This window comes from Balaenoptera acutorostrata, chromosome X (genome assembly GCF_949987535.1).
Source record: "Balaenoptera acutorostrata chromosome X, mBalAcu1.1, whole genome shotgun sequence".
Taxonomy (NCBI): Eukaryota; Metazoa; Chordata; class Mammalia; order Artiodactyla; family Balaenopteridae; genus Balaenoptera; species Balaenoptera acutorostrata.
The window spans coordinates 108,714,782-108,730,503 of record NC_080085.1 but is presented as its reverse complement, the minus strand read 5'-3'; the positions used below and the strand labels follow the sequence as shown (position 1 = coordinate 108,730,503).

At 38.2% G+C, this 15,722-nt stretch overlaps 1 protein-coding gene across 1 annotated transcript in view; it reads left to right on the top strand.

Annotated features, from left to right (window-relative positions):
• LOC103010379 (teneurin-1-like) overlaps nt 1–15,421 on the top strand; it is a 305,445-nt gene extending 290,024 nt beyond the window's left edge. Inside the window, exons 3-4 of the mRNA XM_057537692.1 lie at nt 13,389–13,649; nt 15,276–15,421. Of these exons, the coding sequence (XP_057393675.1) occupies nt 13,389–13,649; nt 15,276–15,421 (407 nt within the window). The remainder of the gene's footprint in view (nt 1–13,388; nt 13,650–15,275) is intronic.
• Nucleotides 15,422–15,722: the final 301 nt, after the last annotated feature.

Sequence of the window (15,722 nt, the reverse complement as noted above, 5' to 3'; positions counted from 1 at the left end):
GTTTGTGTAGGTTGATTTTTTTCCCCCAAGGTGATGATTTGGGGACTGAATGGGGTCAACTGTTCAGGCATTATGTAGACTCATACTATATCTGTCCTTATATCATTAATGTTGTTGGGCAATTCTCATAGACTGATTCATGTGCACATCTTTCCAAAATCTGTAAAATGAACACAATTGCATTCGTGTATATAGATTGACCATTGTTTTTTAAGTGCCTGAAATGTTCGTTTGCTTGTTTGGGTTAAATATTTAGGGCAACGTTATTAAGGAATTGGGCCATATGAATTTCCAATTCAAAAGCATTAATGTTATTGTTGCTGTTTGTATTTGCTTTCTAGCTTTAAGAGGTTTTGGAAAACACATTTTGTAGAAATCGCCTGCAGTGTTAGCACTAAACGATAGCTAAAGAGAAGCATGCCTTTATCTAATTTCATACCTCCTTGATAAATTTAAAACAAAGAGAAACTTCCTCAACATTTAATCAGAAACTGTGGAATATTTTGAACTCAAAGCCATTCTCTGAATGCTGTAATACATGTAAAGTTCTGAATGTAGATCACAGATTTAGCCTCAATCTATTTAGCTTGAAATGGTAATGCTACCTTGTAAACAGGAAATGCCCCCAATTTTGATCTGATTGTCTCCTCTGGTGGGGTGATAATGTGATGAAGTAATACCCCAACACGCATTTCCCAATGAATAATATTCCTCTCTATTTTGTTAATGTTAAATAATTTCAAAACTCAAGGTAGCTGCTGTGAGCTAGGGATCTAAACACAGGAGAGGCCAGCGTTTTATTTGTCCGCCTGTAGACACAGATGTTGTTTGTGTTGTCTGGAAGCCTGGAATATGCTCTAAGATATCAGTGACTTAAAGTGCCATGATGGTGATGAAGTGAATCCATAAGAATTTGTACAAAGTGAAATAATACTTCAAAAGGTATAAAAATATATTAAACTCTTATAAGAACAATGAGCTTATATATGCATAGTTTAAGGATCTCTTTTTCATACTGTCAGTGACAAAGGAAATGCTCATTGCCTCCCAGCTGCCATATCCCTCAAAGTATTTTGGCGGCTGGCTGTGAAAATCCAGATGGAAACAGCAGCGAGGTGAATGAAACCTGGGAAGGTGAGAAGCAGGAAGTTCTAGCATGAGCCACACGCGCACTGTACAAAAGAGGAAAACTAGGCTGTGAATTCGAATGTGCTACTTATAACTTCATATGCTGTATAAGGTGATTAGGACTCAGTGATAAAATTGTTCCAAGTTGGCTTTGCCACTTGGTATCTATGTGGCCTTGGACAATTTACATAAACTCTCTTTGAGCCTCAATTGCTTTATTTGAATGATAGGGATAATAATAACCTTTCTCACAGGGCATACTGTGAGAATTATATAAAATAATGTATGTCTTGGGACCTGGTACATTGAAGATGCTAAATTTACGTCTGGATGTGATCTTGGTGGCCTCGGCCTGCGGCGGCTTGAAGCAGCATCTCAGTTCCCCGACCAGTGACTGAAGCCAGGCTGCTGCAGTGAGAGCGCTGAATCCTAGCCACTAGACCACGAGGGCCAGTGGCTGGTGACAAGGCCCTGGCTCGTCTACTTTGGAGAAAGGAATTTCAACAGAAAGACGGAAAGTAGTGAAACAAAGTGTTTACTAGGTGGCAAAAAGCACGTGTGGATAGACACACACGGGCAGGCTCAGAGAAAGAGTCACGCCTTTGTGGTAGTTTAAATCACTTATATGGAGGCAATTCTTCCGGGTTTCCTCTGGCCGATCATCTTGCTTTGCCAGGCTCTGTGTCCATATTTGGTCTCAGTCAGGGCCCTCCCCTGTGTGTGCACGCATCTTTTAGCCAGATGGATTCCAAGGGTTTCTGGAAAATAGACCAAACATATTATGGTCTGGCGCCCCCTCCCTTCTCTGACCTCTGAGGAGCCTTTCTGTGCACGTGTGTAGTCTGGGAGGTCTCCTTGACCTCAAGAAGGAGAAATGTGTGGTCTCTTTATCTTTCATCCAAGCAGGACTCAGCTCCTCCTTGCTCCTGCCATTATCTTTATCTTGGAGTATCAGCCTGGGGCCCATCTATCTCCTGCCTCAGATGTACTTTTTTTTCAATACATAAAAAAAAAAAAAGAAAGCAAAAAAAACCCCCTGCATGTTCCTTGGTAGCTTGAGTTCCATCCGCTTGTGCCCTAGGACTGGAGAATGTGTGCTTTGAAATCAGAATTACTAGTCCAAGTGTTTAAGTCTAAAACCTTGTACTTTGTCAGTTACAAATGAATTTCCTGGTAAATAAGGTAGATTAGTTTCTCAATTTCCACAGCAAATAGAGAATGGCCTTTCTTTCTAAATATAGGTTTGTACAGGTAGGATTGTAATGTAAACACAACTCTCAAAAATAATTCTATTAGTTCAGTTGAACTGTACTTTAGAATGAGGTCAAGACTGGCCCTGATTACTAGAGTATTTGGCTACTGTGCTACTGTTTCTGTGTAATAACCTATTCTACCATTGACTATATATACACTATGCTACTAAAGAGCCCTTGTAGAAATTAGTGGTAAACAAAGGGGACATTACTAACCTCCCATTAGTGAGAGGTAGCTTTTGAAGGTTAGGGCTGCATTTGCACTGAGTTAACCATTTCCTCTCATCTAAGTCTTCTTTGAAACAAATAACATGCATTTGGACAGAATAGTTAGCCAGGATTATGTGAGAAATCTATAGCTGTAGACTAAAACAAAGGCAACTAGCCTGTTAAGGTAGGAATGGCAAATGTGTGTCACTGGTATCGAGTCCACCTGATCTGTCACGGTACTTCATTGCTGAGCTCAGATTGGCCCATGAATCCTTCCTGCCACATTAGGATCATACCTAATTTGTTGATCATGTTTGCATCAGTCTGTAACAATCAAAGCATTCAGGAATTTTAGTGTCCAGAATCGAAGCCCTTCTGATTTCACCATAATGAAGGCAAAATGGCAGACAAGTCAAGAGAAATTCACCTGTCATTTACCTCATTCATGGCAGTTTGTGAACACAGATTGGTTTTTCAGTCTTATCAATTATGTTACTTTGTTTCACTGCTCCCAGTGTTCAATTGGGACATTTGAATTAGGCAAACAAAACATTCTTGTCTTCTCCATTTTCTAAAAACTTGCTTATTAAGGTATAATTAATATACAATAAACTGTACATATTTATAGTGTGCAATTTGGCAAATTTTGACCCATGAAAACATCACCACAATCATCATAGTGAGCATATCTATAACACCCCAAAGTTTCCTCTTGCCACTCTGTAACGCTTTTTCCTCTACCACTCCCAACCTACTCCACTCCCAGGCAACCTGGGATCTGCTTTCTGTAGATTAGTTTGCATTTTCTAGAGTTTTACATAAATGGAAGCATATAGTATGTAGACTTTTTGACCCTTTAAAAAGAATCCAGCATAGCTTGATATTTACCCATATTTTTGTATGTATCAATAGTTCATTCCTTTTTATGGCTCAATAGTAGTCCATTGTATGGATATATGAGAGTTTACAGTTATTCACCTGTTGATGGCTATTTGAGCTATTTCCAACTTCTGGCTATTACAAATAAAACTGTTGTTTATGTACAAGTCTTTGTGTGGACAGATGATTTCATTTCTCTTGGGTAAATAGTTAGATCATATGGTAGGTGTATGTTTAACTTGATAACACTTGAAGGTCTAATTAGCCCTAGAGCAAACGTTGCACTCCACCCACCTAACAAAGCTTAATAGCAAGACCCAAAAGGATAAAACCGTTGCCAAGTATGGACCACACACCAAAACAAAGTTCAATAATAGATATAGGAATGCAAAACCCTTTTTGCGTACTCTATTCAGTGCTCATGAATTATGAGTTTTTTCACTCTGGTTGAGAATAGGGACTATTTGCAGTCCTGTTTCAAATTTGCAGCCCTGTTTCAGATTCAAAGTTGCTTCCTTTAATCCTTTCAGATGGTTCTTTCTCCAGTCTCAAGTGGTTTCCTTGCATCCATGTGCTGTTCCGGACTCCGGTGAACATCCAGGGGGACCCTCTGCAGATCTCTGGAATTTTCTTTCTCTGCAGCTCTCTCCTCTTTGGTACTCTGTACTGCCAACTCTAGCTGTCTTGGCTTTCCCAGACTACCAGGTCCGTCTCCACAACTCAGAGAGACTGCCAGCCTCCCCCTACAGTCTCCCTCCCCTGTGCTAAGGCCTGGAAACTCTTTGCAGGCAGTAAGCTGGCGCACTCATAGGGCTCATCCCATTTGTTTCCCACATCTCAGGGATTACCGTCCTTTGTTGCCCAATGTCTGAAAACCATTGTTTCATATATTTTGTCTGGTTTTTGTTGCCGCTGTTTCAGGCATGAGAAGAAATTTGGTCCCTGTCACCCTATCTTGACTGGAAGTGGAATTCTTCTCCAGAATTTAATGTTTTTCTCTAAACAGAATTCAAATTCAGAAGTCCCTGATGAGTATCCTAAAAGTTCTTTCTACAACTTTTGCCCATTTGTAAAGTTTCTTCTATCTCTGGGAAAAAAAAAAAAAAGACACATTCTCTGAGTTCATGAAAACAGAGTCTCTCAGAGGAGCCACCTATTTACTCCAGAACACTCTACAAATTTGCCAAGATGGTAATTTCTATCTGGTATATGGGATGGAACCAATGGGTAAGAAGAACAAAAGAAGTTTTGACTCAAGTCAGCTGAAAGATCGTCTTCTACCAAGGCTTTGTGGCTGGTTTGTTCAAAGGCCTCCCAGTTCTATACCCTAGGGTATATTTTGAAGAATTTTAATAGGAATTAGTTTCCCAATTCTTTAAGCCAAAAAGAATAGTGAGGACAACTTCCTTGGTGAGACTATCTCAGTCAGAAGATGGTACAGAGAACTTGTTCCCCATTAGTTTAATATTGCTATAAATTGGGTTTTTTCCCTAAATCCACAGCCAGTGTGTTGCTGTCTTTCTCTGGATATTAGGAATTAGATTGGTGAAAAATCAGAGGGCCGTATTCCAGGTGGTTGACACAACATGTCCAAAGATACTGAGGCACAAATAAATAGGTCATCTTTGAAAGATGGTAACAGGAATCCCCTAATGGAGCAGAATGTAGTTTATTCAGTAGTTCTTTGTGGCCAGTGACTCTGGTGCACAGTTTTATCTTGACATCTTTACTGAATCATCACAAAATAAATGCTTACAGATTAGGATAGAATGTTATAGAAGTCACATTGTTTGCTTTTAAGAGTATGTGTTTGAAGCACTCTCAAGTGTTTTTAGCGGTCATCTAACTCTTTAGCTCACTGTTCTCACTTCTCTAGATGAAATTGTGCTGCAGATTAATGCAATTTAACACGTACACATACAAATACATACATTAAACAAACAGCTTCACATACTTTGTGAACATAATGAAAATATGGAAGTATACATGGAAGACCACAGTGGTCAATAAGGATTCAGGCTCCAAAGTGATATGAACAGCCAGAAAATTGGACCAGCACAGGTAAGAAATGAGAAATTTTTAGGGCCATTGAACATCATGCATTTTCAGTGTTCAGTAGCCCTGAAAATCTCTCATTTAGGCCAGGAAGTCTCAGTCTCATTTGAAATGTTGAAATAAATAGAACATGCACAGGTTCTCATTGATCTAAATTTCTGTTGAAGTCCAGGACCTCCCACCATCTTTTCTAGTCCTTGATTCTTTTTCCAGACTCTTGTTATGAAGGCTGTAGAGCAGGCCTCACCTTTTTTTATCGTAGTGGTAACTGCTGTCTGAGTTAGCTTCAGAGCAAATTCTCCCATCTTATGTGAGTACAGTCTAAGCTGGACCCTGCACTAAGATGAATATTAGTTCAAGGAAATAAATAGAAGTTGTTTATTCCCACATCAAATTTCCTTCCTTCTTAGATTGCTGAAGGATATTTTCATCTCTTTCTAAATAAGATTGGAGTCCCTTTTGATTTCTTCTAGGTTCCTATCTCATCTCCCTTCCTTTTGACTTTACGCTATAATTCTGTGTCCTTCTCTGGTTTGAGCCATTTTTACAGATTTGCAAATCAGTATACTTTTTTTTAACTGTTTATTTTATATTGGAGTACAGTTGATTAACAGTGTTGTGTTAGTTTCAGGTGTACAACAAAGTGATTCAGTTATACATATACATGTATCTATTCTTTTTCAAATTCTTTTCCCATTTAGATTATTACAGAATATCGAGCAGAGTTCCCTGTGCTATACAGTAGGTCCTTGTTGGTTATCCATTTTAAATGTAGCAGTGTGTACAAATCACTATACTTTTGAGAGCATCTTTTTTTTACATTAACATAGTCTTTTAACTATGTTCTGGGATGGCTCCAGTTAGCCAATATCGGTCACAAAGGATGAATGTTTATATTTTGGGCTTTTAACTCTGCCAGATTTTTTGCCTTACTTTTCACTATACAGACAGATGGGGAAATCTTGAAAATTAAATAAGGCAAAATTGGTAGGTCCTCAGTACCGAGATAATGGGTGCATTTGGAACTGTGAGGGGGGAGATTAGGCTTCAGGAAGCTTAGTTATTTAAGTCATCTGATACCCACAGGCTCCAGACTTGCATGTGGGAGCACTCCATCTCTCACTCTGGTGCCCCAGAAAAGGCTGATGAGCCCTGAGCAGAAAAACAAAGGTCAGGTCTGGGTGGTGTGCCTTTAATACTCTGTTGTCATTTGGACCTTTAAAAAGGCTCTCTGTGATACTTGCCAAAGGACATGACATGGTCCTGTTAACTCACTCTGCTCAGTGCCTAGTACAGTACTGTGCATTTCATACAGCTTTTTCACAAAGTAACAGAAGAGGAAATTAAATTGGGCTAATTTTCTAAGACTAGGAGAAATCAGAGAAGTCTATTTTGTTTTGTTTTCTTGACTTGAAATTGAGTGGGTGTTCAGCAGAGCTGTGTTTAAGTAAACTTGGATGAACTGATTTGTTTGACAATTTGATATCATTTCCCCTTCAAAGCCCCCAAACTGAGAAATATAAAATGGTACCCAGTTGTGAAAATTACTTCCTTCCTTCCTTCCTTCCTTCCTTCCTTCGTATTTCTTGCTTAAGACTGTAATAACTCATTGTATTTTTCCCTAGAGCCAGTAATGAATTATTAGTGGGTCTGCAGTATTTTTAATTGTGTGAATTTTTATTCACTATGCCATAGAGTACTGTTTGTAATAGCCATGTTTATAAACTGATAATTTCGTGTTTGATGAGGAACTATTTATTAAGTAGACTTTTTACATGATATATTTTATGTACTCTGTTTATTAATAATCTTGCAATTCACAATGGATACCTAGGCTGTATCAATACTTTAACATAGCAAGACTTCTAATCATCACACAAGATCTTATTTAGCTAATGTGACTGATTATCTTTCACAGTATGAATAGCACCTTGACTCATAAAACCACTAGTTTTTTTCCCATTCCAATTTGAAAATATTAACCATTCCACATTTTGCCATAACAGGCTTAAGTTATAATTACAGAAATTTATAGAGGTCAAGGGAGGTCACCTAGAGATTTGTTTCTAGTTGGACCTGAACATTTTGCAAATGAGGAAACTGAGGCTTCAAGATATTAAGTGACTTACCCAAAAACTGCATGGCTAATTAATAACAGCTGTCTTTGCATATAATCTGTAAGGCTTGTTATGAATTACAGTAATTAAAGCTAATAATTTTATCCCCTCTGCCTCTTTCTTATTTTGGAAATGGACTACACTCTTTGGAAGTTATATTCCAAATCACTCAGGTCACGGCTAAGATTTACCATGCTTTTTGGCCTCCAGTTATTTATTTGGAGTATGATGACTTAAAGCTCCGTTTTAAGAGGAAGTGTGGATGGGTAGAATTTAAAGAAAAATAAAGTCTTGAGCTCATCAGAAACTCAGAAGTTCTAGAAAAATGCTGATATAAGTATTACTTTCCCTTTCAAGTTCTGATAAATGGCTTCTCCAGGCTGAACACCTGAAGATCAATCCCTAGATTCAGAGAGAATATACAGTAGTTCATTTTATTCAGCACTTCATAGAATTTTTAAAAATTATTAAATTATTAGCATTAATAGAGGCCTAAAGTGATCCTTCGTGCCAATCCACTCAACCTAGTCACATGATTTCCAACTACAGAATGTTCCCTTAGCTGCTGAAAGCTGATCAGTGATCAGTTTCATCTTTAGTTTCTCCCCTAAAACTGGTTTTCAAAAAATGGTTTTCAATAATGTTCCTAGGAAAAAAGTGCTCCCTAGAGGATCAGTGAGAAATCATGAGTTACTTAGCCTTGATTGCCTCTTGACTTATAAATAAGCAAAACAGAATTTTGACTACCTTTTTGTTCATATTACATGTGCTTTCTTCTACTAGGAGGAAAAAAGCAGGGCCTCCTTCTGGCTCAGACACCCTTAGCTCCACCTATGAACACTAACGGATTCTCTAGTCTCCTCACTCTCTTACTATCTGGTGGGGTACAATCCACTAAAAAAACAATTATAGAGGTATAACTGAAGTACAATAAACTACACATACTCAAAGTGTACAATATGATAAACTTTGGTATGTATACACATGTGCAACTATTGCCATAGTCAAGATAGCAGATATTTAGGTCATCCCAACGGTTTCCTTGTGCCCCTTTGTTCTCCATTTCTCCCTTATTGTCTTCGCCAGATAACCATTGATCTACTTTCTGTCATTATAGGTTGGTTTGCATTTTCTAGAACTTTATTTAAATGGAAACATGCATTACATACACATTCTGTTGGTCTTTTTTCACTCACTTATTTTGAGGTCCATGCATCTTGTTATGTATCAATAGTTCATTTTTTTTGACTGAGTAGTATTCCATAGTGTGCATTTACCACAGATGATTTATCATTTCAGCTATTCATGGACACTTGGGTTGTTTCTAATTTTTAGCTGTTAATGAGTAAACCTTCTGAACAACCTCATACAGATTTTTTGTGTGGACAGAAATTTTTATTTCTCCATGATAAATGACCAGAAGTGCCTTGCTCTCCTGTTAAATTTAGCTTCACCTTTTTAGGGAACTGCCAAACTGTTTTCCAAAGTGGTTGTACCATTCTGCTTTCTTACCAGCAGTGTATGTAGTTGCTCCACACTTGGTGTGATCAGAATTTTTTAGCTGTTCTGGTAGGTCTGTAGTGGTATCTCATTGTGGTTTTAGTTTGCACTTTCCTAATAACTAATGAGGTTGAGCATCTTTTCATTCATTTATTGGTCATGCCTGTATCTTTTTTTATGAAGTATCTCTTCAAATCTTTTGCCCATTTTAAAAACTGGATTTCAACTCTTTATTAATTTGCTCAGATTTTGTCTCCTACAAGGCTGCAAAATAGGTTTTCCTTACAATAAGAATTAAATACATGTTTGTAAGGCCCACATACATCATTCTCTTGGCAACATCTGTGTCTGTTTACTCCTGAAATGTAGTTTCTCATGTTTCCAGTCTATCCATTTAAATCCTAGATATTCTAAGATTGTACTTACATTTCTCTTGTGACTAGCTTTTTGGTAAGAATAGATCTATAATAAATCCATTGAACTTTATCTTCTCTAGGGAATCTGTAGTATTTTAGGTAACAAGGTTATATGTGCAAGGCTAAAAACATCCACTTATGGTGCTTTGTAAGTGCTTTATAGAAAATGCATCCTGTGGGAATTTTGAACGCCACCAAGACATTTGTGTATTTAAGGAAATAATTTACAATGGTAACATTGATTTCAAGAATGGGAAGCGAGGCTGTTCAATGAATAACACTTACTGTAAATAAGTGAAACTTTTCCTTTTCTTTCTTTCCTTATTTATTTATTAATTTCTTTCTTTTTTTAAAAAAATTATTTATTTATTTATTTATTTATGGCTGTGTTTGGTTTTCGTTTCTGTGCGAGGGCTTTCTCTAGTTGCGGCAAGTGGGGGCCACTCTTCATTGCGGTGCGCGGGCCTCTCACTATCGCGGCCTCTCTTGTTGCGAAGCACAGGCTCCAGACGCGCAGGCTCAGCAATTGTGGCTCACGGGCCTAATCGCTCCGCAGCATGTGGGATCTTCCCAGACCAGGGCTCGAACCCGTGTCCCTTGCATTGGCAGGCAGATTCTCAACCACTGCGCCACCAGGGAAGCCCAATTTCTTTCTTTATCATTAAAAAATGAACAACTGATAACTTACTTGCGTTGTTTCTTTTAAAAGTTATATATCGGCAAGGCAGTGTACTTTTATCTGACTGTATCTAAGAGAATGTGGGGTTTAGTCTTTGTATTCAAATCATAGTTCCACTAGAAATCTTATGTAATTTTTTGATCGTGTTACACCACATTTCCTTAGAAGGGAACAAATCCATGTTCAAGTTTCTTTCTGAATAGGAAACAAATCTCTTTAACAAAGAGGGATTGTGCTTATATCCATCAGTGATTATTTTTAAAAACTTCTCTGTTATCTGAAATGACAGATTAGCCATGTATTTATTTTTATTTGCTCATCCTTTTCCAATGAATGTCTTTACTATGACTCAGATGCTCATATTAAAATCTTTGGAAAGTCTCATCTCATATGCCATCGTATGAGTGAAAATAAATGCAAGTCTGTAAATTTATTTCCTAAATATTCCTAAAGTAAATTTAATTCCCTAAAGTAAATTTAATTCCTAAAGTAAATTTAATTCCTAAAGTAAATTTCCTAGTTAGTGCCCTGAATCCATGGCAAATAAATGGTGGGTGGGGCGGGGGGTGGCAGTTCACAGTAATTCAGTTCAAACACTTTCTTGCTTGTGTCTCCGAATAGAATTTGAGCTGTTGTTGAAAAATCTTTGGTAATGCCACAATAAGGTTGCTCTCTCACTTCTCCCCTTTTCCTGGCTCCCACTGATTTCAGAGAAATCTCTAGGGAAGCAGTTTTCAAAGTCCCTGGACGAATAACGTAGGCCTTACCTGGGAACTTGTTAGAAATGCAGATCCTCGGCCCCTACTGCAGACCAGCTGAATCAGACACTGAAACTGGGGGTGTGGGGAGGGCAGGCCCAGCAGTCTGTGTTTTGACACGCCTTCCAGGTGATTCTGAAGCATGCCAAAGTTTGGGAACCACTGGTCTAGGGGAATGAAGGAAGTTGTGAATGCAGGCCTATATAAAATTCCTTTCCTACAGCTCCAAGCTGACAGGTTCATGATGAGGTTGCTGTAGCAACAACTGCACAGTAGGATTGGAGAATGAAACTTTGTGAAATTAAGAGGCATGAATATTAACCAATCCCATATTCTAGATCACTAAGATTTATATTGGGCAAAATGGATTTTTACTTTTAGCCTTATGTCAAGAAGCAGTTTCATAAGGTTTTATGTTTGACAGGTGGAAACCATGCCATTTTTTTAAGCATCACTCCTATAGAATTTAGACAATTTTGGTAGAAAAATAGAATTACTCTTAAAGACATTCATCAGAGGACTTCCCTGGTGGCACAGTGGTTAAGAATCTGCCTGCCAATGCAGGGGACACGGGTTCTATCCCTGGTTCGGGAAGATCCCACATGCCCCAGAGCAACTACGCCCGTGCACCACAACTACTGAGCCTGCACTCTAGAGCCCGCGAGCCACAACTACTGAGCCCACGTGCCACAACTGCTGCAGCCTGCACACCTAGAGCCCGTGCTCCGCAACAAGAGAAGCCACTGCAATGAGAAGCCCATGCACCACAACGAAGAGTAGCCCCCGCTCGCCGCAACTAGAGAAAGCCCGCGCGCAGCAACGAAGACCCAACGCAGCCAAAAATAAATAAATAAAAATAAATAAATTTATTTAAAAAAAGACATTCATCACAGAAATCATAAGCAACATCCTCCACAGTGACATATAACCCTGAAAGAATTTATAATTGACTTTTCATAATAAAATATAGTAGCTTTATTTACCTGTAATACCTGTTTCACAGAACACAGTGCTGGGTACCTAATGGCTGTTGAATAAGCATTAAGATTTGATTCGTTAAACCCTTGTTTGGCAATTGCATGTCACAAAAATTGCTATTTTAAAATATATATTTGTATTCTGTACTCTTCTTTCTAGTATATAGTCAGTCTAAATTCTAGCACTTTCTGTATTCAAAGAATTAAATTCATTTTAGGGTTTGCATTTTATTGATATGTGCTAAGGATTAGATCCACTCAGTTAAGCTTCTTCCTGGCCAAATGACATACCCTGTCTCTGATGTCAGTCTGAGAAAATCCTATATAGTGTACAACATCCCCGGATTACCTTATCTAAGTATTACATGGACATTTCAGATGATATGTCTTGGCATGTGGTCATTTTTCATTAACTTATTAAGGTCTGTTAAAGCATCTTTTCCCCTTTTTGACACCTTGCCATAATTGAATGCAAAATTGACTGTAAGACTGAATGAATGTCTGATATTCATGCAGTAAGTTGATGGGGCTTCCTTGGTGTCTAGCAGACACCACGCACAGATGAGTGTTTTAGGAAAAGGGGCTCTGTTGCTATCTAACATTGGCTATGGACAAGTGACATCTACCCTGTGGACTTCATTTTCCTCAACTGTAAACAAAAGGGATTCATTACAGCATCTCTAAGGTCTTAAACATTTTATGATTCTAAGGCTTAGGGGGAATTGGGGGGAGAATCCAAGCCTTGAAGCACTGCTGAGGTGCAATATACGATTGAAAGTTTTTTTATGTATTTCTTGAAAGAATGAATGAAACAGAATAATTAGCATAAAGTCAGCCTCATACTTCTTTGGAGACAATGGAAAATAGTGATATTAAGTACTCATAATTTTAGAGTTTAGACTAATGTGTTTTAGGAAAAATACTTTCAAAAAGTATACTTAATGTTTCTTCCTCAGAGTTTTCACATTGAATTATTTATTCTTAACCCTAAGGTGTATTAAATACTTAGAAAAGCCAATAATTTTAATATTTTAAGCATAGGTGTGCTCTGCAGATCATATATATTCTTCCTAGAAGAGAAATATCTTTTAAAGGACAGCTCTCTACACTTTATACTCCCCTGCACTCACTTATTTCATTACATTTGTGCAACCTAAAATTATAGGTCTAAAGCTATTTTGGGCATGCTTTTTCCAGAACCTTGTAAGAATCAACAGGAGCATAATTTTAAGCTACAGAAATGCAAAATAAGCACAGAATCCTAGCTACCATAAATATAAAGGCCAGAATTCTAACTTGGCAAAAACACATAAATACTAGCAATGGAGGAGAGGGACATAAGGACAAAAAAGTAGAATTTTACCAGGTATTTCTGTATGTTTATAAACCTTTTCTCTGAACTTTGTTTCTTCTCAGAGATGGAATTTTGTGAAACTCCTCACACTCTGTGCTCTGGCTACCAGACAGACATGCACAGTGTTTCTCGGCATGGCTACCAGCTAGAGATGGGGTCCGACGTGGACACGGAGACAGAAGGTGCTGCCTCACCTGACCATGCGCTGAGAATGTGGATAAGGGGGATGAAATCAGAGCATAGTTCCTGTTTGTCCAGCCGGGCCAACTCCGCATTGTCCTTGACTGACACTGACCATGAAAGGAAGTCTGATGGAGAGAATGGTAATAGAACTATCTATATTGCTTACATAAAACCCAGAGAGGATGCAGGTTTTAGCCTTTGATTTGTTTTCCTTCCCTATGTCTGCCTACCCTTCATTTCGTCTGCAGAATGGAGATGCAGGTTAGCAGGGTCCCATGGTCAAGGCATGTACCTAAGTATCTGGCAAATAGACACATTCGTTTACAATAATAGATGAAGTACTTTTTATTTCTGGTGATTCCCCCAAGGGAAATAAATCTCATAGAGTCAGCAATATTGTGCATGTCTTATTCATTACTCACCTTTTATTTTCATCTTTATTTTCCAGTGCAATACTAGTGATATTTATTTTAGAAGTACTCATGTCATGTATTTTGGCTTTGTATCAATATATGAACAATGAGATGAACAGCTGTATAGCAAGCTTATTCTGTATGTGCTCTCTATTTTGATTCAGATTAACCTGTCAAATGTACAGACAAAGGCAAATTAACCAGATTGGACTGAAATGACTAAAAAAAAACAGAAGGTGAACATCAGCCATTTGCCAGACAATACGTAGTAACAGCAGTATCATTAAATTGTAGTTATATATTATTTTCTTACAACTTTTAGAAATGGAAAAGTTTTGTCATTTTGATTTGTTGGGAAGAGGTTAATTTATTTTGTTGTCTGCTTTTCTGTCCCTACCGAAGAACAAAGTCCCTTCATAAAAGTCACATTAATGCTTATTAAACACATTAATCTAATCTCCTCCTCATTCTGTTTGTCTAAATTTCATAGGTCCCATCACCATGACCACAAAGCCTGGTCTGTTAGCAGTGGCTAATGAGTATTTTCTCAGGTGCCAGAGAGGTAGCCAACAGCCCTGTACCTGCAGCGTTTTCTATTCTATCCTCCTCTGCCTCCTTCAGCCTGTAGGAGACATTGGCCACAAGGATATAATCAGGAATGACATTTGTAATATCACTAAATATCCTATCACCAGATATCCTTGAGGGTCTTGATATTTTAGGTTTATTTTCATGTATGTATGTATGTATTGTTGACTTAGGCCAAGAGTGTAGAGGAGGTGAAGTGTGGAAGTGAGAAGGGAACATATTTGATCTATGTCATGCATATTCATGTAAGTGAAGCAGCATTAGGATGGAAGTTGGGAGACCTTGGACTAGCCCCTACAGTTTTGGGGCTTCAACTGTCAAACAGGAAAAATAACGACCAAATTTATGTGAAATGGGGTGATAGAGGATCTCCTGTATTTCAAAGACTTATTGTTCTTCCTCATCTCACTCCTGACATAAGGAAGTTATAGCCAGTTCACTGGGTTGAAACATTAAAATAAAAGAAAGGAATTTCCCTGTAGGGCTCCACCATTCTTCTACTCCTGCAAGACCCTAGGTATGGGGTTTCTTCTGGGGTGATGAAACTTCTGGAATTAGGTAGTGGTAGTAGTTGCACAACTCTGTGAAAATACTAAAAGCCACTGAATCGTACACTTTAAGAGTGTGAACATTATGGTATGTGAATCGTATTTCACTGAATTTGTTATTTAAAAAATACTACTGGATGAAGGGTAAGGATTGAAGATTGAAGAATCCCAGATGACTTAGACAAGGATTAATTAGTAAAAATGTTTGCTATTACAGGTTTTAAATTCTCTCCTGTTTGTTGCGACATGGAGGCTCAAGCTGGGTCTACTCAAGGCAAGTGTTTCCAAATATTCGACGACAAATTATTTTACCTCACCCCATCCCTGACACCCACCCTACAACATTCACCCCTGCCCGTCTGATAAACAACACACAGGCCTGGTTAATTAACCTGTCAAAGATTAGTTTATTGGTAGCTTGTTGGTTTGCTTTCCTCTGGAAGACTTCATGTGTGTGCATGTTGATAGTAATGAGGAGGTGGAGGGGGAGCTGGGGAGAAAGACGAGATTTAAGGTAGAATAGGGAAACGTTGATTTAACATGAGGGCAGAGATTTAAATCAGGTTGGGTTGGTTTTGGCCTCATGACTTTCTGTTCTATCAATACATTATCTATGATTTTTTGCATGACTCTAGCCATTAATATAGTATAGTTCAGATACTGT